At 44.6% G+C, this 23,418-nt stretch overlaps 1 protein-coding gene across 10 annotated transcripts in view; it reads right to left on the reverse strand.

Annotated features, from left to right (window-relative positions):
* Positions 1-1,304: 1,304 nt before the first annotated feature.
* Positions 1,305-23,418, reverse strand: part of KIF23 (kinesin family member 23) — a 65,257-nt gene continuing 43,143 nt past the window's right edge. For 2 of the 10 annotated variants that reach the window (XM_077472678.1, XM_077472676.1), the window contains 13 exons: positions 23,089-23,168; positions 22,639-22,758; positions 22,388-22,547; positions 20,927-21,094; positions 20,591-20,748; positions 19,632-19,805; positions 18,139-18,327; positions 15,341-15,601; positions 8,957-9,187; positions 8,505-8,593; positions 8,266-8,347; positions 5,120-5,190; positions 1,305-3,894 (listed from right to left, as the gene is read on the reverse strand). In XM_077472678.1, the coding sequence (XP_077328804.1) occupies positions 3,879-3,894; positions 5,120-5,190; positions 8,266-8,347; positions 8,505-8,593; positions 8,957-9,187; positions 15,341-15,601; positions 18,139-18,327; positions 19,632-19,805; positions 20,591-20,748; positions 20,927-21,094; positions 22,388-22,547; positions 22,639-22,758; positions 23,089-23,168 (1,799 nt within the window). In that variant the 3' untranslated portion in view covers positions 1,305-3,878. The remainder of the gene's footprint in view (positions 3,895-5,119; positions 5,191-8,265; positions 8,348-8,504; positions 8,594-8,956; positions 9,188-15,340; positions 15,602-18,138; positions 18,328-19,631; positions 19,806-20,590; positions 20,749-20,926; positions 21,095-22,387; positions 22,548-22,638; positions 22,759-23,088; positions 23,169-23,418) is intronic. The other 8 variants (XM_077472681.1, XM_077472680.1, XM_077472685.1 and 5 more) reach the window with 6 other exon arrangements.

The following is a 23,418-nucleotide window of genomic DNA, read 5'->3' on the forward strand; positions in this document are numbered from 1 at the left end:
TAGATCAAGGTGATTATACCAGGATGAAGCCTGCAGCTACGGGCATCATACAGAAGTCTTCTTCAGCTGATCCCCTCTAACATAAAAGGCTTCCTAGTGGCAGATTAGCCGCTGGATAGCTTTTACAGGCAGCGGAAGGGGGAACGTCCCGTTCCCAGTCCTCACCCCCACGATCTGAGAGCCTGCAATCTGATCAGGCTTTGAGGCTGGGTTACCCCAGAGCTGGCTGAAGATGTGATCATCTCTACAAATCAGAGGTAAATATCACCATTTTTATTTCCTAGAAAGCCAAGATCATTTTATTATTTTTTTTTTTTTAACCCAAGCTGTCCAGAGAGATTTGGGGACCCCACATGTCTCCATAAAGAGGACCTGTAATCCCTCATTTCTTTCACAGGGGATGTTTTCTTGTGATAGGAATAAAAGCGATAAAAAAAAAAAAAAAAAGTGACCCCCAACTCTAAACTGGTAACCGTTTCCAATTTTTAAAGGGTCAGCTATGAAAAAAAAAAAAAAAAAAAAAAAAAAAAAAAAAAAAAAGGGACCGTATTTTTGCACCATTCCACGAACGTGCGCAAATTTTAAAGCATGACATGTTTGGCATTTACTTGGCATAACCTCCTTTATATCTTACCAAAATAATTGGGTTTTTATATTTTTTTTGCACTAAAAAGTTATTAAAATGCACTTTAAAAAATAAAAATGTAATTGCATGGGGGTGGGGGTTGGGAACAGGACACCTGTGCAAATACCATGCGACATAGAAATTCTGTAGGGTCTCTCCTTAATTTTTTATTTTTTTTTGGAGGATCGAGTCATTTTCCAGCAAAAAATACATAGCGTATTTTTCCATGTAGGGGAGAAGTGTCCGAATTAGCCTGGATGGGAAATGGTTAAATTACTCTTCCAATGGAGAGCCCATCATGTATGGGAGACCTGGAGAGTAAAAGGCACTTGGGTGGGGAGGGACTGGTCCTGTGAACCTGAATTTGGTCTTGTCTGGAAAGAGGGATTTATTTTTAGTGCCCCCCCCCCCCCCCCCATGGACGGCTCTTTCACACACTCCTCTTTGATCATAAACCATGTTAACACGTTGGGCCTATTTCTGCTCACAGCTGAGCCGGCCACACAAGCAGCTAAATCTCGTCCTGCTGGGAATATTTATGTCACGGGTGACAACTCGGTCACATCGGCTCCTGTCTGGTGCCAACGAAGTCAATTCCGGGATAAGACACAGGACGCGCGGCGGCATCTCGCAAAAATATCAGCGTCCGACATGGAGAAAAACACAAGATGCTTCAACATTATGGGATGTACGTTTATTCGGGTCTGGTGCGGCATACACACAGCAGAGCAAGAGCTGTAGCAGGAACAAGCTTTTACAGATAAAAATAAAACCATTAAATACAGTTCTGTGCCGGCTGTGAGACTATTTACAGACCGATTGTTCTTTGATCGTTTTCTCTTTTCAGGCAAGCAGATTTGACAAAGACGGGAAGTTATACAGTGTATGTACAAATCCTACAATCCACACAAAGTGATAGCTAGTGGGCTGAACAAAAAAAAATAAAAAATCAAGTACACGATTATAGAGGTATACATGAGGCACAACATGACAAAGTAACACCTTGTAACCCATTTGCTGCCATATTTATCCCTCACCAAGTTAAAAAAAAAAAAAAAAAAAAAAAAAAATTTAGATTGGTGCATTCACCTGCGTTTAAAACAGCATAAAAACAAAGGGGGTACACTGACACCAATGATGGGGGCCCACTATTCCTCCCACCGACACCAATGATGGGGGCCCACTATTCCTCCCACCGACACCAATGATGGGGGCCCACTATTCCTCCCACCGACACCAATGGGGGCACTATTCCTTTCTCTACCAACTACAGGGGTGCCATGTAAACTGAAGGACAGTACACTTGCCCTTTATTTAGAAAGTCTGGAGACCTCTGCCCTATAGAATATAGTAGAACGTGATCGATAAATTCCAGACACTTGTGCAGCAAGATTAAAACCAACAGTGAAATGGATTGCATCATCATCAATGTGGATTCCGCCATCTACTGGTCATTTGAACACACTACCTATGATAATCATTTGTTTTCCCATTGCCTAATGTGATTGGTGCTTCCTAACACTGTCTTCAGGTAGGACTACACTGATCATAGGGGAGGACAGGTAGGAACCATCCAACTGTACATATGATCAGACAGGTCCATTTGTTTATATTTACCATGCCTTCTCTCTTACCTTAAGGTCTGAAAAAACATGACACGTTAAGACTCGAGGAAGTTTCAGAAACTAATTTAAAAAAAAAAAAAAAAACCTATAAAAACGTCACTCCAAAATGGCAAAAAAAAATAAATAAAAATCTGAGTGCCAGGGGGGTTGGGAATGATTGTCCAATCATATGATCCCTGTAATTGGCGGTCACGTGATCAGAAGCCAGCCCCACCTGCTACCAATTGCATGGGGACTAAGCTTGTCTTTCAAAGCTGGGGTCTCTGTGCTGGGAGCGAAGTCTGGACCAATATGCCTCCCACTGACTCCACTGACGGGGCGCTATGCCTCCCACTGACGGGGCGCTATGCCTCCCACTGACGGGGCGCTATGCCTCCCACTGACTCCAATGACGGGGCGCTATGCCTCCCACTGACTCCAATGACGGGGCGCTATGCCTCCCACTGACTCCAATGACGGGGCGCTATGCCTCCCACTGACTCCAATGACGGGGCGCTATGCCTCCCACTGACTCCAATGACGGGGCGCTATGCCTCCCACTGACTCCAATGACGGGGCGCTATGCCTCCCACTGACTCCAATGACGGGGCGCTATGCCTCCCACTGACTCCAATGACGGGGCGCTATGCCTCCCACTGACTCCAATGACGGGGCGCTATGCCTCCCACTGACTCCAATGACGGGGCGCTATGCTTCCCACTGACTCCAAAGAAACATCAGCCCCCCAGCAATATGTGAGGCATGTAAGAGTTAAAGCCCACCCTTTTGCTTCTGCATGTTAGGCAGTCATAAAAGGGTTAAGCAAGTTCAGCCTCTCACTCCTGTAAGCATAGCATCTTCATGACATGCCATTGAGATTGGTCCATATCAATTTGTAGTCCGCATTTGCTTCAGGAGCAACTGTACAAGTCCCCCTTCATGTTGCTTTCTGTAGTGTTCACCTTATTTAGAGCATAAAAAAGAAATCTTGATTAAAACCCATTACTCCCAATAAGATAACCCATCCCCCATACATGTGTAGTCAGTGCAGGGGACCGTGCAGCACTTTATATCAGAGTACAACGTGCGCTCCCCACTCCTTTCTTATAAGCAAACTAACGAAGTCCAAACTAGTTTATGAAAGCTTCTGAAAGTTTATTAATTCTGTAAAACCAGCCTGTACATTGGAAACAAACTGGTTCCCAGCTCTCACGGGTGTTAGTAGATGAGTGTCTATGTACAATACTCCGGACGTATTAAATAAAGAGTGTTCTGAAGGAAAAGCTTTGGTAAAGTGCATTCTTGCCACTTAAAAAAAGAAAATAGCAGCAATATTCCTAAACACAGTATAAAGAAAAATAGATATAAAAAACAAAAAAAAAAAAAAAACCCTTTCATGGCGGATTTAGAAGTGGAGAGTCTAGGAGGACACCTCTAAACCGCGGGTGACACGAGGAGTTCATGAAGGGTTGTATAAAAATCACAGCACCGCCGGCTGCATTGGATAAATGAGTCTTCCAGGTAGTATATGTCGGTTGGTCAGACGTAGTCGCAGCTTCGGAATATTCAGCAGGTTGAGTGAAAAATACTCGTCTGACCCTCCAGAGTCCTTGGAACCATTCCAGCAAAAATCAGCCTTCAGTAATTGTTCAAGGTTTCCTGCGCCTGGAAAGACAAGAACATGGATGGACATTAGGCCAAGTCTCATCAAAATATGTCCCATCAACCAGACAAGGGATGGAGGCCCTGAATCATTGTGTCATTGCCTCTTTTTTGGGGTCTGGTGCACACCCCCCCTCCCCAAAATAGGGCGTTAAAGACCAAGTCTAATTTCACACTTAGGAACATTATACCCCTATTCCTGAGCACCCTCATACCACCCCCAGAGCCCCATCCCCTTTATACGGCAGGGGAGATAAGCCCACGTCTGCCGTCAACCGGCCTTAGAAAATCACAGCGATCGGGATGTTGCGGAAGGTCAACTTCCGAGGTCCTGGCTGCCCGTCACATTTCCATACAAGTGTATAGGCCCCTGATGCCAAACCTGCATCCTGAGGGCAACATGTGGCCCTTGGGTACTTTGTGTGTCCCTCAGGGCCCCTCCAGATACTAACCCCTGTTTTCCTATAGCAATAGTTTTGATTTCTAGCAGTCTGCCGGCAACGCGCCCCCGACCCAGTCTGCCGGCAACGCGCCCCCGACCCAGTCTGCCGGCAACGCGCCCCCGACCCAGTCTGCCGGCAACGCGCCCCCCACCCAGTCTGCCGGCAACGCGCCCCCCAGTCTCTGAACATCTTACACCATGTCTGCACTTGAGGTCCCCCATATCAAGAAAGTTGACCATCACTGGTGTAGACAGACTCGCTTCTATTGGCCAACTCTGACTAGGATGACAGTAAATTTAACAATGGTGCCAATTATGATCGCTATAAGCTTCTTTAGCAATTGAGGTACATAAAAAAAAAAAAAAAAAAAACAACACAACCATAAGCGATATTCAGTCATCTTGAACTAGTTTCCACATATCAAAAACTGAAAGATTTAGACAGCTGCAATGATTTTCTTTCACCATCCCTTTGAATCTTGGCCTCGGTTCACACTAGACTGTGGTGCCTGAAACTTGCACTTCATTGAAAATTGCACCGCCCTTGTGATCCGCAGCAAGTGGCATTGCAATCCTGGACACCCCAAACACAGATAAAGGGTTTGCATGCACCAGCCACATGGTCCAAAAATGAATACTGTGGTGATTGTTGGAATATTTGCTACACCTTAAAAATTAAACAACCAGAATTTCTTGGACTGGAGAGGAGACAAGCACCGTCACATTTACTCCATGCATCTCATCTCGATTTAGCAGGGAATGGAGCCTACAGTTTTATTGACTTACTTCGGAATAGCGTGATGCTGGTATCCGGGCCCCAGATTAGAGCCGGCTCTCATCTCCATAGCAACAGAGCACTGCAAGGTAAAAAACAAAAAAACAAAAAAAAAAAGGAATACAGTAAGATATCGATTACCAAACCTGAACAGGTTATGTAGAGAACGCAGGGGGTACCAGATGAACATTGCTGGAAAACCTTTATAAAAAAAAAAAAGGCAAAAAGTGGGGGGGGGGGGTCCTCCTTCAGAGCAATGAGTTTCACATTTTTTGTCCCCAACCAGTGGTAATCCCATATAGAGCCATTGACTCCCTTCAGTGTTTCTAGCAGCATTTCTCAGCATATTTGATGGCTTCTTCTGTAGAGGTTGCAATGTAGCTAATGGTGGGTATGATGGATTCAGCATTGTCTTGTTTAGTCTTAGGCAGTAACGCATGCTCGTTATACGCACTGTGGAACCTAAGGGGGTGAATCCTCTACATTGTGTAGCAAGGCTGTTTGATCCTGTTCTCCGATCCTCCCCTTTTTCTGTCCCCAATCCATCTCCTGATAGAATAAAGCCTTGGGGGGGTATTGCTAGGGTGTTTTTTGGGAGGGTGCATGTGATGTGATTGGCACAGGGCTAATTAGCACTGTCCAGTCAGGACAATGAAAACTTCCCCTACAAGCTTAGTTTAACTAGACACTAACAGAAGTCACAAGACTGCTATATACTGCTGCTGAGGAAAAAAAGGTATTTAGCAGTTTATATTTACTAAAAATAATTGCATTTCCATGTTCTGTTTACTGTGTCAGACCAGATATAATGCATAAACTGAAGGTTGCTGCTGTCCTAATATTCATAACCATCGAAATCGATAGAAAAAAAAAAAAAAAAAAAAATGTGAAAAAAGTGCTGACTACAGAAGAGGACTTATGCTATTCCTCACTAAAAGCATAAACATTTATCAATTAACCAATGCATACAGAGGCAAGAGATGGCTGCATGCAGCACCGTCAACCCAATTGAAGTACCCGGAAGCGTGACCGGGTGGATCCGTGTACCAGCCTGGGCTATCAGATGGAAGGTGTGCACAGCCAGACTTCCAAGGAAGGGGGTGGGGGGTTGTTGGAGAAGAGGCCCGGGGGCCTGAAGGTCGGCTCCTGGGTGTGCGATTAGGCTACTGATTGACTGACAGCCGTGTAAGGATCCAGCGACCAGGGATGACGTCACAAACCGGGTGGAAGTGGATACTGGTGGCGCACAAGCTGCGGGCAGCACGGGGATGGAAGTCAAGTCGAGTGTGCCCAAGAAAAGTAAAAGCCAGCTGCAAAGACTAGATGTTTTGGGGCAAAAAGACCCTTCTTCAGGTCTTGGGATGCTGGCTGGCAAAACGTAAATTGGTGGTTTAAATAGTAAAACGGAGACTAAGGGGAGAAGGGGCAGAAGCCGTGTCACTCATGCTGAACAGCCCTCCCCAGGTGGAATACTACATTTAAAAAAGGGACACTACCAGGCAATTATGTCCATAACGTCTTAAGGTCATGACAAATAGTCGAATACTGTAAAGGAAAATAAAGAATACCTATATGTATGTCAATGTGTTCCTAAAATGTGTCCTCCATATGCATATATTGAGATATATTGTTGAGATGCATTTTTCCCATAGGTATTCTTTATTCAACCATTGCTTACTTATTATGTTTGTTATGACCTTAAGGGCCGGTTCACACAGCGAGGCGAGGGGAGGCAACACGGCTCGCCTCGCTCCCGCAAGTCGCCCCCGTTCTGTACAATGGAACCGTTCTGAGAGGAGCGACTCGAGTCGCTCCGACTCAGAAAAAAGGTTCCTGTACTACTTCGGGGCGACTTCGGGGGCGACTTGCATTGACTTCTATACAGAAGTCCTCTGCAAGTCGCCGCTGAGCTCCCCGCAGGTCGCGGCGAGGTAAGTCTGAGACGCCTCGCCGTGTGAACCGGCCCTAAGAGGTTTTAGACATAAAATTGTCTGGTAGTATCCCAATAAATGTATTATTCCACCTAAAAAGAGGTCTGTTCAGCGTGAGTGAGACAGTCCTCCTCCTCCCCCCCCCCCCCTTCCTTTGGTGTCCCCAGGCAGCAGATTCGCACACCCAGGAGCCGACCTTGCCATCAGCCCTTCCAGTAGGCCATTGGGCTGGGACACAGACCTCCATCTCCTCCTCGGGAGTCTGGCTGAGCACTCTCCATCTGACAGCCCAAGCTGGTTGCTTGCAATAAGAAGAGCCACCCGGTCACTCTTGCAGCTCCCACGTCCAGGTACTTCAATTGGGTTGGCGATGCTGCATGCAGCTATCCCTTGCCTCTGTATGCCCCGGTTCATTTAATAAAACATATCTTTCTAATGAGGAAAGATTGTCACAGGCCCTTGTCTGACGTTTTACTTCGACCTCGCGGACCTTCCCATCTGCGCTAGATGGATTTAATGATGACCACTCATTTCGCGGCACCTGCATGTCTCTCAACAGAACGACATCTTCTTGAATGTTCCGTTTGATGGCTTGCCGTTTGCGACTTTCCTGAAGTGTCAAAGTTATTTGGACCTCTAACAGTCCCAAAAGGTGCTAACGAGGCGCTGCACCTGTCTCCATTGACTTTTATACAGGTTTTTTTTATTATTTAAGTTCCCGACTGGAGTGGGAATGTCTCCCATCTTCTGTGAGAGGAGCATTGCTGGGGGGGTCAGAATGCTTGGCGATTCTGGAATCAAAGGCCTTGCATTGACAATGGCTGACACTTCAGCCATAAATGTGAGGCAAGTCGAGCTAAAACTAGTAGATATACTTTATGCCTGAAACGGCTACGCTCAGGTGTGAATGGGAAGTCTGTATTCACACCTGAGTGTATCGTTTTCAGGCAGAAAGTCGTGCGTTTTAGGCCACGATTTTGTACGGGTCAAATGGTCACCAATGTAAAAAGAAAACCATGCCTGTAAGCTGCCTCAAAAAGCTCCAGAACTTGTTTGAGCTTCAGGCGTTTTGGAGTGGGGATGTGCGCCATCTCCATAAACAACAGATTCTCTCTTCCACCGACCCCCTCCAGCGTTTTGTAGCTTCAGGCTTGCAGCTGCAAAAACGCTCAGGTGTGAATGGGGCCTTATACTGTATAAAATGTTACACATCGGATCATACTTACTCTGGTTTCTACATCTGTCCACTCCGATTCTGTGCTCTCTGCCAGTTGAGGCCGATTTGTTTCAGAAGATCTCCTCTTGCGACTGTAAAACAAGTTACAAAAAAAAATAAAAAAATTACTAAAAAGCTCAAAAAGCGGTTAATGCCTGTAATTCTAGAGCCATCAGAAGATCGCCAACATAGAATGCTAGTTCTTTGTAGATCGCAATACACAACGTCTGCATGATTACTGCAGCATACCCATTTCCAGGAGGAGATTCCTGCCTGAGCGTTTCAATGTCTGTGAACTGTACAGACTGACCGCCACCTCGAGTCCGGAAGACGTCACCCTGAGAACAGATTTATACACGGTTAGCCCAAAACATAAAAACACAGACTGTGACAGACATCATAAAAAAGGTGCTCACCGAATGTGCAGGATAAGACAGGTGTAAAAAAAATAAAATAAAAATAAACCACAAACACACGCACCACCAAAAACGTACCACATTATAGAATAAAAGTTATTGCATGCAATACATATTGCTCCTCACATTACTTGCTAGGGCAGTTTTAGATTTTAAAGCATTCTCTTCTTCATACAAAAAAGGAAGCATAATAAAAAAAAAAAAAAAAATAACCACCAACAACAACAACAACAACCCACACACTCCTCCTCTCTCCCCGCCCCCACCACTTTGAATATCTGTTACCTTAATAAGTTTAGTTTCCATCTCCCCATCCGAGGCCAGCTGCTGGTGTGTCAGCATGTACTTGTCACACTTGGCCAACGCCTTTTCGCTAGCCACAGATACTTTGATGGAATTGGGGACATGAGGCTGCATAACCGTCTCGGTCTCCAAACTACCAGATGGCTTATGGTCTACCCATCTCTCCCCTGCGGAGCGAGAGCGGCGATGCCTCGTGTGCACCGGGGGAACAGTCTAAGCAGGACCAGAAAATCAAGATCAAAGACAAACAGAAGAAAAAAAATCAGTCAAAAATTATTCAACATGCAAATGTAGGTGCAGTCATCAGGCCTGGTACAGGTCATTGAAAAGACAGGAAGTTGTGTGTACAGGGGAACCCAGAGTCCAATGTGCTGGAACTGGCTTTGTGGGGGTTGTAGAAGCTCCATTCTCAGTGGTGAAAAGTGCACCAAGTGAACAAAACTGGTACCCCCCCCCCCCACCCCCCCACCCCCCGGTACACAAGACCTTAACGTGACAAAAAAAAAAAAAAAAAAAAAAAAATGTACCCATCTGGGTTCAGAATGATACTTTGAACTCATTGTTTTCTTGCTTAAAAACAAGACTCCTCACTGCGTTTATTCCAAAAATGAAGCAAAGATCAAAATAAAAATAGTATGGGTTCCAGTTTCCATCACTCCAGTAATGCATTTCAGCAGTTAAAAGGACAATGGCAACTGGCTGCGGTGTCAGACCTGGTCATAAGAATACATTCCTGCTCATCACTATATTGGAATAGTAGGGCCCCCTTCACACGGCCAACTAGGCCGGATTCACACCGGTGTTTTGTCAGATTGGAAGACCCGTCAGATTTTGTAACGGAAATTACGTTCCATCGCCACCATCTTGCTACACCCCGCACTCGTCCACAGTAAGGATACAGTGAGGAGGCAGCAAGCGGACATCTTGTAATGAATAAGTGCACCTGTTCGTGTGTGAAACACGTCTAATATTTGAACTGTCTGTAACACTTGGGATGTTTGTTATTAAATAAGAATTTTGATGGATCTTTGAGTGCAGCCATTTCTTCAGTGTTGGACATCTCGTTACACCCACCATGTAATCATGTCTGATGTCACAAGTTGGATGTTTAGGACAAAGATCCGACTTCAGTGATATTCAATGGGCTGAAGTTGGACTAAAGTAGTTCAGGAACCTTTTTCAAAGTTGGTCCAACAAGACGGCTCTCATAAGGAACCATTGATTTACACACGTGTTCCCAAAATCGAAGCCCACTATAGTCAGATTTTTTGTTCCATCGCCACCAACTTGCTACACCCCACGCCTTCTCACTGTAAGGATACAGTGATAAGGCGGCAAGCGGACATCTTGTTACACCCACCGGAGTCTTGCATTTCACTTATTTGTAATTGTAAATTCAGCTTATATGGTGAAATCCATCTGACGGTTTAGATTTAGAATTTTAAAAGCAGCGGCAAACCTGCTAATCTCACAGGTTTGTTAATATGACAGACCACTGCTTTGATTTTTTTTTTTCCAAACACAGTGAAGGATTTCTAAATACTGAATTTCACTATAAGCTCCATTCAATGTTAAAAAAAAGTGTGAAATGCAAGACTCCGGTGGGTGTAACAAGATGTCCGCTTGCCGCCTTATCACTGTATCCTTACTGTGAGAAGGCGTGGGGTGTAGCAAGTTGGTGGCGATGGAACAAAAATCTGACGATAGTGGGCTTCGCTTTTGGGAGCACATGTGTGTAAATCAATGGTTCCTTATGAGGGCCGTCTTGTTGGACCAAATTTTAAAAAGGTTCCTGAACTACTTTGGTCCAACTTCAGCCTATTGAATATCACTGAAGTCGGATCCTTGTCCTCACCATCCAACTTGTGACATCAGACATGATTACAGTAGCAGTAAAAAGGAATTTATCACACTAAAGATTGTCCTTTTGACCAATCAAAACAATTTGGATTATCTCAAAGTTGAAGGAAAATCTTATCCTGTTCATTCAAGTTGGGTGGAAGTAGGACTGATGTTGCAGGGCAGTCGAACAACAGTCGCGTTGTACCAGTGTGAACCCGGCCTAATCGACTCTCGTGGCTGGACTGACAGGTGCATAAGAACCGTGGCATGTTTCACGTGTAGCTGCACACCACGGGGGGTGGGGTCTACCTGCAGTTGGGGACATCAGTTCCTAAATGTTTGGTGTGTGGCTACATGCAAAGGGCGACAGCCGATCTCAGCCTGACTTTAGTTTATATAATCCCGGGGTCTCCAAACCTAAACAAAAAGGGCCAGGTTACTGTATTTTAAGACTTGAGGGTGCCAGACAGTGACCACAGAGTAGAAATGGTCTTGTGTCAGTGGGAGGAACCGTGCCCCATCATTGACATCAGTGGGAGGAACCGTGCCCCATCATTGACATTACTGAGGGAGGTGCGAGGATGCCCCCGTCATTGGTATTACTGAGGGGGCGGGGGGACGGGACAAATAGTGCCCCATCATTGGTATCAGTGTGAGAAATCATGCCTTGTTGACGCAACAGGAATTAAAAATTCCCATCTTTGGTGTCAGTGGAAAGAAATGTGCCCCAAGGGCAGAATAAAAAGGCAAACAAAGGGCCGCAGTTTGGAGACCACTGATATAGGCTGAGCGGCCATCGCCATTTGCAGGCACCAGTCATACCAGCTGCAATAATCTGCTGATCCTTGCCGCTGGAATTTAGTTCAAGTGGCTAAATGGCTGTGTGAAGGAGGCCATAAAGTACCAGAAACAGACAGCTGAACTCCAGGCAAACAGCTGAACATACACCTGAAGGGTCAGAGGTGCGTGTATTGTTTATCTACTGTGCTAAAAAGAATTTTAATCCTGTTCAACCAGGTACCCACAGCAGGCAGCATAGCCAGGTCCTTGGAATCTGCTGTATAATACTACAGCCGAGAGACACCACCTGGTCTACATGTCTCAATCTGTAACTAGAGTAAAATAAGCAGCAATAGCAGCCAAAAGGTCCTGCTTGTACTTTCTACTCCTTGGCATTAAAATTACAGGTGTACTATACCAACCCACCCTTTCTTGTCCTGAATCTACACTACAAGCTCCCACCCCAAGCTGCTTATTGGTCTACTCCATGTCTTCATCCTCTGTCACTGGCTGTGACTAGTGGTGAACCGAAAATTCCAATAACAAAGATTTAGGATGCAGTTGGCCGAAACTGAAAACCGACAGTTAAAAAAAAAAAAAAAAAATTGAAGTTACTGAGGCGGGTGTAATTTTGCATTGAAATCAATGGAATGCGGTTTTACATTGAAGTCAATGGGAGGCAGCATGCCGTTATCGGCACTTATTTTTCTTCCATCTGCAAAAACGGTGATAACCCCATTTTTTTGGGGCGATAATTTTCGGTGGCCGATATCAGTGCATCCCTAGGTGCAACTATTCCACAGACTTTTATAGGTCCATAGTCTAAGATGTTCAGAATAAGGCCCCAATACAAGTCTGATGACTCAATTTGCAGACAGAGCCCACAATGTGGACTATTTTGGCCTGGACAGGATGAAGACAAAGCCACAGGGGGTGGGGAGTTTATGGTACATATTTCAGGAGGGCGGGGAGAGAAAAAAAAAAAAAAAAAAAGTGTTTTATCTGCCTGGAGTCCATATATGTCCATTCAATTGGGCAGATTTACTTAGGACCCTTTACACCAGGGATATGCAATTAGTGGACCTCCAGCTGTTGCAAAACTACAAGTCCCATCATGCCTCTGCCTCTGGGTGTCCTGCTTGTGGCTGTCAGAGTCTTGCAGTTCTGCCACAGCTGGAGGTCAGCTAATTGCACATCCCTGCTTAACACGAACGGACAGGCAGACCCGATCAGAACCTCCATGAAGCGGCGGGAATAAAACGGACACGTGTTAGTCAACGCCCACCCACATCCATTCCAATCAGCCAAAAACAGAAGGATGGGGATAGCAGTCGGGTATAAGAAATGGATAGGAAGTCCATTTACATCCGATCGCCCATAGAGAGGGGAGCGCTGTCTGCTCTGCATAAAAACGGAGAAGGACCTGCCACCCTCCTGCTGAGTAGTGATCAGCGGACCGACCCCTTGCTGGGCGCAGGCGGATTCCACCCAGTGTGAAAAAGGGGCCTAAAGAATTTGAGAATCATCATAACTGCGTAATTATTCGCTTTGGTTATTCAGTCATTCAAAAATTCCAGCTCACTTTGAATACCCAATTGTGCAGATGGAATAAATAGAAAGGGGGTTTGGTTTGGGTGACTGAAGTGAATATTTACAAATGTAATTTGAAATTCTCAATTCCTCTAGTAAGTCAGCCTCATTGCGTGGACAACAGTCTTATAATGCTATTAAAAAAAAAAAAAAAAAAAAAAAAAAAAAGTGTAACCAACATTACCAGGCCTAATGAACAGCAACCATACAAAGATTTACATTACATTTTTAAAATAAAAAAATCATTAATAATCATATTTAGTGACATGCAGCATAATTGAAAGCTAAAGCAACAAGCCGAGTCCTCAAATGAAAGCAGCTCAACCACCCACCACAGCTCACCGATCAAATAAAGAAAAAGCAGAATTTGCTTATTGATCTTTTCAGTATCATGTTAAACAGGATTGATGTACAGATAAGCACACGGTCCCTATGAGTTTTACATCAACAGCCAATGTCCCATATAAATAAATAGGTTTGTTTTAATGTTACACACTAGTAAACACATTAGAGGACACTTTTGTAACTGACATTAATGCAGGAAAAAAAAAAAATATATAATGTTTCTATGAGAAATTTTAATATGACAGTTGTTCATAGAACTCCCCCTATAAAAGCAACAATTATGCTTATAAACAAAAAAAAAAAAAACACACACGCACGCACGCACGCAGGCAGGCAGTTGGGCAGAGGGTGGAGTGAGAGGTCGGCAGTTGGGCAGAGGGTGGAGTGAGAGGTCGGCAGTTGGGCAGAGAGTGACCTCAAACAAACAATTTCTCCAAGAATTTCTACTGCGGGGGGGGGGGGGTGTCACAGAATTGTAACAAATAGATTTAGTACTATGTATAAGGGGGGGAAAAAAAAAACCCCCAAACACAAAAACACCAAACTTAGTGCCCTAAAGAGCTCTCCAGCTCCCTGCACAACCTATAGTGGTGTGCGGACTCCTTCAGCTTTCAAAATGAGCAATTTTTTTTTTTTTTTAAAGAGACCGTGTCACCAGACCATTCATTGCAACAATCTTCCCACATGTGCATTTAACATTTTATGCATGGTTTATGCCTGTAAAAACTTCCCTTATGTAAACATTCAGAGGTCTGACACTACTGCTGGGCACTGATGTGACGATAGCAGTGTCAAACCTGTTACTCAAGCAACACACTATAGTATTCTCCTTTACTCCACCACCCAAAAGCTACATAAAAAAATAAATTAAAAAAAAGGGTTATGTAGGGAGATGAGGAGCAGAGGCACTATGCCAGCACAGGCAGTAGACACTCCCAGAACAGGAGTGTGCTATGACATGCATTGAGTAAGGGGCTATGCTAGGGACTCAACTTTCCGAACAAGTTGAATCGGATAGCAAGGTCAGAGGCACATTGCATAATAAAGAAATAGTTTACAGAAAGAAAAGAAAAAATACTGCAGGTAAGCATTTAAAATACTCATGTTTTGTGGATTAACCTGCTTTTTGTTGGTGGATGACAGGGTCTCTTTAAGCAAGACAGACATTTGTGATGTCTGCAGCAAACACGCATATTCACAGCATGGCCAAACCAATAATTAAGAGCACATTTAAAAAACGGCACAAAGTCGCACAGGTCTATGATGATTATGGTGATAGGATACAGTAATCATCATAAAAGCTCACCTTTCAGATGATTGTGACAGGACTCTGCATACTGAAAGCTCAATTAAGCAATAGCTCAGAATTTTGATACAGCAAATTACTTGACTACTGCTTTAAAAGAAGTGAAATGGATTTATGAACAGAGTGAGATAACGCATCTAGTTCAAATATATATTATATATTTTTTGGTGACTGAGACTAGACAGGCTAGGAAGTTTTAAAATTGATGGAATCGCTAATTTTTTAAATTTTCCTCTCTAGGACGGCAGTTTCAGAAATCCATTTCTTTACGGAGGAGATTTGCTGCGATAACTACTGCTCCATGTGATAGGCACTGGAGAGAAGTACACAGCAGTCTGCAAACACAGACCTCGAAGAGCACAGAAGCAGCAGCATCATCATAGCCAGATTAGCTGAAAATTTTGACAAAGTATTTATCAACTGTAAAAGGTTTTGGCATTTGCCAGAGCAGCTGCTGGAAATGCATTGTTGTAGGTACTATTGTACCGCAGAAGCTCACTAACCCTGGGAGTCTGCGCCTCTGCCTGTATGCTGGCTGCATAACCTGTTCTTGTCTCAGGTGTATTATAATTCCTAGCTTCTGCCGCTAGCTCCCGCCGCCTGAGGGTGGGTCCTGTCCTGCTCTCGGAGTAGTGCTGTGGTGTTTTCTGCTCCCACAGTGAAACGCAGGAGGCCACTGAAAGGCTGCTGCAGGAGTTTGACCGCCTGTGCCAAGAAGGGTTGAGCTGGCTCTGTGGAAGTTGGGACACAGGGGTACCAGGAAGCTAAAGAAACCAAAGATAGAAGGTCAACACCTGAAAAGTAAAGCGAGACTGATGATCCAGTATTCCAATGTACAGTTTTTTTTTTTCTCAGGAAGGGCTTGTTCACGCATGAGGTTGGGGGGGGGGGTTAGCAAACCAGGGGATTGAGTTGCAGCTTCCATACACCCCCCACACTAATAATGCAGCATGTGTTCCAGCCATCAGCAGCTGTAACAAAACCTAACCAGCATGGGGTTGATTGAGATTTATTTAGGGTCCTTTCACACAGGGCAGGTCTGTGCTGATCCGCTCCGTGGATATCCGCTTGCTCAGCGGGGATCGCCGGAGCGATCTCCGCTGAGCAGGAAGATGACAGGTCTATCTCTGCACACTGCGCAGGGACGGACCTGTCACAGCGCCGCTCTCCCCTATGAGAGATCGGGTGACGACGGACCGCAGTGTCCGTCATCACCCAATCCAATGACAGATGGAAAAATAGCTTTTTCCTCCGTCACACTTTTTCGGATCGGAGGTCAGCGGACCGCTGACATCCGACTCTCCATGGAGCATCCGTTCAGGTCCGCCTGAAAAAAAAACTGACAGGCGGACCTGAACGGATCATCCGTGTAAAAGGGGCCTTAAGCTGGAGTGCACAAAATCTGGTGCAGCTGCGTATAGAAACCAATCAGCTTCCAGGTTTTATTAAAAAGGAGTTGTAAAGTCTCAAGGTTTCTCAACTTAATGCATTAAGGTGTGGTGCAGCTGCAACACACAACCCGCCCCCCCCCCCCCTTTACTTAGCTGAACCCGATCTTTCCAGAAACAAGAACGAGCACAGCAGAAGACTCGGGTCCTCATTGGATAGTTAGCAGCAGGACCAGTTCGCTCCCGTCAATCAAATCCAGTGACACGGGAAGGCCGAGGCCTGCTGTCTGTCACTGCGTCAAGGGCCGAGCCCGCACGAGTGCCCCCATGGAAAGAGTCTCTCAATGGGTGCACTCAATGCAGATGAGGAGCTGCCAGGAGCACCGCTGGTGGACCCTAGAAAAAAGGAGGATCAGGGCCGATCTGTGCAAAACCCTTGCACAGGAGGAGAAAAGTATGACTTTTTTGTAAATTATTACAATCATTTTAACGCTTAAAAACTGTGTGTTGTGTGTATGGCAAAAAAACAAACACGCACCTGTAAGACAAAGGCATAATGAGCTAGTATGCATCGCATACTAGCTCATTATGAAATACTTGCCTTAGATCAAAGCACCCGCAGCTTCGCCCCGGCCACTGCTGAGGGAGCCCGACATGTTGCTACAGCGTTACTTCCGGGTTCATTGGCTCCAGCGATGTGAGTGGATGGAGCCGCAATGACATTGCACCTGCGCTTACAGCAAGGAGCTCTGAATTTCCGGCACAATACGACGGACCTTCAGAGCGCACGTGCTGCCAATGTCTGCATGCAAGGTGAATGTTTATGAGATATTCATTTTACCTATAGGTAAGCCTTCTTATAGGCTTACCTGTAGGTAAAAATAAAAGTGGGCAATACAACTGCTTTAACCGAACAAGCTAAAGTCAGAAGCCGATTGGCTACTCTGCACAGCCGCACCAGATTCTGAGTGCTCCAGTTTTAGTAAATTTCCCCCCATGTGTGTTTTTTTCAGCAGAGTGTGCCAACAATTGTGACAAATTTTCTTCTATGGGGCCGCACCGGAACTGTACCGCAACTGCGTGCAATGCACACAAGGTAGTGCTGCAATTTATAGGGGTTAAATTAGGCAGTGGGGGAGGAAACATCACCTCCTCACCATCTGACAAACGCCTCAGGAAAGCGATCAGGAGTGTGGAATAGCTTTCAGAGGGGCGGCAGTGCCTGAAACATTTGTGAATAGGCCTTATGGGCTGGGCCACACAGATGTTGTGGGACTACATTGGATGCCTAGTCTAATGCAGCCCCACCACGTGAACAAGGCATAATGGCTTGTTTACTATATGCCCGGTTAAAACAGCTGCACTGCGGTGGTGCATGGGTACAATAGGCTAAGAAAAAAAAAAATGACTGCATGCAGGTAATATACTACCTCGCACCGCGTGGCTGCCAATCATACTTTATGACATGTCTGACGAAAAAAAAAAAGAAAGAAAGAAAAAGTGATCCGCCGAGCTCAGTGATTAACCACTGCGTTGAGCTCGCAGTGCAAGGACTGGGTGCGAACCAACAACCCTTGCTGAAGCAAACCGTTTTGTCAACTATGACAAGCACATTACATTCAGGTCATATTTACATGCCTGGTGTTTGGAATTTTGTATACAGCAGGAAGGAAATTGCGTGGTCCATATACAATTATCTTTTGAACAACAAAAACCCAATCTTTGTCTTGTGTACTAGAAAGCCACACCAATATTAGAATTGTGCAACATAAGATCAAACATCCATAAGAGAGCTACAACCAGACACCTGCTGTAACCCACCCGGGATACATTGTGAATTCTCAGCAACCCACCACCTATGTGCCTATATAACCCCCTTCACCAAAAAAAAACCTTCACCACGTGACACATACAGGAACAGGTGATGGGGAAATGGATCTGGTGGGAACCTTCGGTTCTCGCTCGCGGTCCTTCTCACGGGCTGGTCTCTCTGGCCGGTCGCCTTTAGATTCTGTTACGATAGCTTTCAGCTGCTTTAGTTTCTCATCTTTTACCCACAGCTTGTTCTGCATCTCTATCTGCTTGGCTGCCACACGTCGCTCCTGAAATGAAACCACAAATCTTAGAACCAACCAGAAAAGTACCACTGATGCTTGAAAGTAGACAGCATTGTGTTGCATTCTCACCACCTGCTTTAACCCCTCTTGGACCCTGCAGAAGCATGAAGTTGCGGGGCGCTTGCAGAGTGGTCCCATTTACTTGAATGGGTTGCGATTGGCAGATGATAGCGCCCACCAAAAGCAAAAAGGGGTTTTAATTCCTGTTGCGGCATGTGTATACTTTTGGCTGCTGCCCCAGCAGCTAAGGGGGGTATATAGTGGGGATGGTAAACAACTGCATGGCTATACCACCTCCTGACTACGTGTGAACAAAGGCACCGCTACAGAATGCAAATAAGGGCTCATTCACAAGTGCTACTCCTCTAAATGGCGATCAGAATTTGTTTGACAAGTGGTGCTTCCTCACCATCTGATTTCAACGCATGATGCCTGTGCAATGCATGCAATTGTAGCACGGGAGTACAGCAATTAGGAGGTTTAAAACCTTTTTTTTTGATCCTAGCATTATTGCTAATGAAAAAAAAACTAAAAAAATTCTCATGATCAATTGTTTAAAAATATAAGTTTTACTGTAATCATTTATTCCTCAGTTTCTATCATGAATGTGTACATGTGAAGCCCAATCGGGATTGCTTCCTGAAATAGCTTTGGAGAGATGCGTGCTGGGTAACCAGCATGCACCTCTCGATCTCGCACATGCGCGATTCACCGGCAGGCGTATAGTACGGCCCACAGACTCCTGGGAAATGACGTGTCATTTGCCAGGAGCTCCACGGACCAGGAAGTGGCAGAGGACTACATAGCAACAGGGCCTTTCTGGTGATAGATAAGATATTTTCCTACAAATGTTTATAAGTTAAAAGGAGTCTTAATGCAAAAAAAATTTTTTATGTGAGGCGGCGACACTTTGCAATAATGTCTGGTGATCTTTGACTTCTTTCATGTTCAGGTAGATCTCCACCTCTTTAGGGTTGCCTAAAGAATTTAATGTATGGAGCCGCTGAGCTTCTGGACAGAAATCACATTGTATATACCAGTGCAACAGATTCTATGTGATAGTTCTTGAAGTCTGGTGTACCTTATCCCAGTGATGGCGAACCTTGGCACCCCAGATGTTTTGGAACCACATTTCCCATGATGCTCAACTACACTGAAGAGTGCATGAGCATCATGGGAAATGTAGTTCCAAAACATCTGGAGTGCCAAGGTTAGCCATCACTGCCTTATCCAATTCTCAACCATGTAATAGACGTATGGGTGTTCCCAATCCCTCAGCAATCACTTACACATTCTTTCTCCCACTTCACAGCATTCTCGGCTACCATGCCATTAATCCGAGACTCCAATCGCCTCTTGTCGGAGAGTTGCCGTTGCAGCTTTTGACTCTGGGACTCCAGATCGTTTTGCAATGTGCGCTTTTCCTCCTCATAGATTGTGGTCGTCTTTTCCAGAATATCTATCTGCAAGGCAGCAAAATAAATAAAAAATAAAAAAAAGTGTAACATGAGAATTTTTGGGATCTTTTAACTACAAATCTGGGGGGCAGGCATGCACTTTTTTTGTTGTGAAAAACAGCCCTAATCATGAAGCAAAGGGGATTGAAAGAAGTGAAGTATTTTCTGAGGGTGAAGATATGCATTGAAAAAAAGGAGTTAATTTACATTTTTTTCCCCAGGCCTCATCAGTTAAAAGCAGGGATATGCAATTAGTGGACCTCCAGCTGTTGCAAAACTACAAGTCCCATCATGCCTCTGCATGTCATGCTTGTGGCTGTCAGTCTTGCTATGCCTCATGGGACTTGTAGTTATGCAATTAGCGGTCCTCCAGCTGTTGCAGATCCCCAAGTATATAAGAGTCACTCCACACTTCTTAAAACACAGCCAAATCCCTGGATTCTGGAAACAGCTTGTCCAACATTACTAGACTAGAAAAAAAGAAGAGGTGGATTCTATGGATGGGGAACAGTGGATGCATGTGGTCAGAGACAAACAAGAAAAATTTCAAAAAGACACTTGGTCAGGTTGGATGTATGGTTTAGATCAGAGATCCTTACGAAATAAACAGAATCCCACACACCACCTAAGACATGTATGCAATTGCTACTTGATCTCCCTATAGTTGTACCCAATATTAGTTGTTAAAATTGATTTTTTTTTATTCATTTGTGTAATTATAACCAAAAAGTTACAGCTATTTTTTTTTTTTCTATTGGCATTAAAAATGTACTGTGCAAAATTGTGAATACCTTGTATTCCAATGTTTTGACTTTCTTCTCAAGTCGCTCTATCTCCGATTTCTGAGACATTATTGCTCGTTCCTTCTCAGACATCCTACCCTGCGCAATGTTGTCTTTTGCAGTCACTACTCCGTTAAGGTCGTGCAGCATAGCCCTGAAGGAGACAACTGTGGAGACGGAAGTAAAAAAAAAAAAAAAAAAAAAATATTTCAAGCTTACACATTTAATCGCTATATAATGCTGATTTTGCTGTAAACTGCTTTTTTGTTTATTTTTTTTTTTTTTATGGAATTAGAAACCTTGACACCACTTTCAACAATGGCAGAAGCCTGAATTACAACTCACCGCTCTTGTTAAACTCTTCAGCCATCATCTGACGGATTCTGTGCCGTTTCTCCAGGGCCTCGATAAGCTGCGGTAGAGTGATATCGTCATTGACATCCAGCAGCTCACAGGATGGAATAGGGGGAAAGCTTTGAATGAGCATCTCAATGACTGCCTGTTCATCGACTTCTGGGGAAAGATCACAAGAATTAAATGAGATCCATTTCCCCAAGACAGCATTCACCACATAGAACACAGATGGCAACAAAGAGCAGTGATGTTGTCCACTAGTAACATGGACGTTCTTATCCAGAATACCTTTAAGGGTTTAGAGCTGCCTACTTGCGACACATCAATACTAATTTTACTAGATTAACCACTTCAATGCCGGGCACTTTCATCCCCTTTATGCCCAGGCCAATTTTAAGTGCTGTCGCACTTTGAATGACAGTTGTGTGGTCATGCAACGGTGTACCCAAATGTATAATCCCCCCCCCCCCCCTCAAATATAGATCTTTTGGTGACATTTGATCAGAGTTTTTTTTGTTTTGTTTTTTTATTTGTTTAGCAAAGAAGGTTTTTCTTCGTTTGTTATAACATTTAATACAATAAGTTTTCTTCTTCACTGATGAGGCAACTCTTTAGGCTGCATTGACTGGCATTACTGATGGCATCCTTGATAGATCTGCACTGGATGATTAGTCGCCGATTGGCTCTCCTCTACTCACGTCCTGTCGGCACGAATAAAGCAAAAGCCGATAAATGGCACTTCCTGGTTACTATGTGACCAGCTGTGTTTGGACACAGCTGATAACATGGTAAAGAGCCAACACCTTTACCAAGATAGGAGATGCGGTATGTCAGAGCGACACACCGCACTACCGCTAGATGCTTATCCTGCTGGACTTCATATGCCAACCAGCTTGATAACACAACTACCCTGCAGCCCTCATTTTGCATACGGCAGGCGGGAAGTAGTTAAAAGTAAAGTGATACTAAAGTATTGTTTTTTTGCTTTAAAACATGTTACACTTACCTGCTCTGTGTAATGGTTTTGTACAGAGCAGCCCCCATCCGCCTCTTAGGCTCTCCTGGCCCCTCCATCCTGACGAATGCCCGAACAGCAAGCAGCTTGCTATGGGGGCACCTGAGCTGAACCAGAGCTCCTTGTGTCCATTCAGGCACAGAGCCCCAGCTAGACCACACCCCCTCATCGCATTGGCTCACCGACTTTGATTAACAGCAGCAGGAGCCATTGGCGCTTTGCTGCTCTCTCAGCCAATGAAGAGGAGAGTCCCGGGTAGCCAAGTCTCTCATGCAATATTGCTGGATAGAGATGGCCTTGGTTAAGCATTAGGGGGGCTGAAGCACACAGGTTTTTTTTTTTTATCTTAATGCATAGAACGCACCAATTTAAAAAAACTTCTGCATTTACAATTACTTTAACATACATAGAAGGTGTTCATTTTCCCCCCCACTTGCCTCCATTTACAGGACCTCCTCGTTCCTCCAGCCTACGACTAAGCTCATCTTTGAATGCCTGGTTCCTATAGCGGCGTCCAGGAGTAAGCCCACAAATTGGTTTGTCAACAGGTCTGGCAATTTCTACTTCTTGAGTCATCTCAGCAAACCGCATAACTTGCTGTAAAACAAAACCCGAGGTTAGAAAACTCACACAAGGAAACAAAAATTTGTTTTCAAAGGTCCAAAATTTGCAAAAACCTCCAACTTACCAGGCTCTCCTCATGATCATCTGCCTTGGGATTTACACACACTATCATTCGAACTTTCCCTTCTCCGTCAAAGTAGTTCTTGAACAAGTGTGTTAATTTGGAGTCTCGGTAGGGCACCATCTGGGAATATGAAAGGTAATTGTAGATCAAATAAATCAAGTAACATTTATTTTGGTTGTAAACTTTGCTCCAGCCTCCTACCAAAACTTTAGTTAAACATGGCAAGATTCAATCGCCAAAATTTACTGCACCACCCCCCCCCCCCCCTCCTTTGAGGTAATCTTCAAACGAAATATGTGTGCAATAAATAAATCGCCTTAAGTACTGGTGTCAGTATGGTTTACACACTTGAGGGTGGTAAAAACACATGGTTGCAGTTCTACTTTAAACACGATTCTCAATATATTGTGCATGTTATATGAAAACCCAATTGAGTTTTTAGGCAATTACCTTGTTTGTGCCACACATCTGGTTTTCTCGCAGAATTTCTATACACGTTCGTAAAGTCATAAGTGACTGGTTAATGTTGCCTGTAAGAGAATTAAAACAAAATCACAATGGCGTCTGGGTGTGCAGATACAGTTCAATTCCTCCAGTTTCTTAAAGTGGCTGTAAACCCTAAAAAAGGAGAAAGGGGGAAAAAAAAAAACCCCCCACACGACAAAGGCATAATGAGCTAGCATCGTATACTAGCTCATTATGAATTACTTACATGAGACCGAAGCCCCCGCAGCGGTCCTCGTTGACCGCTCCTTCAGGGTTACTTCCGGGTATCACGGC

The sequence above is a fragment of the Lithobates pipiens genome, unplaced genomic scaffold (genome assembly GCF_037356315.1).
Source record: "Lithobates pipiens isolate NorthernLeopardFrog02 unplaced genomic scaffold, aLitPip1_a1.2 Scaffold_8, whole genome shotgun sequence".
NCBI classification, from domain to species: domain Eukaryota; kingdom Metazoa; phylum Chordata; class Amphibia; order Anura; family Ranidae; genus Lithobates; species Lithobates pipiens.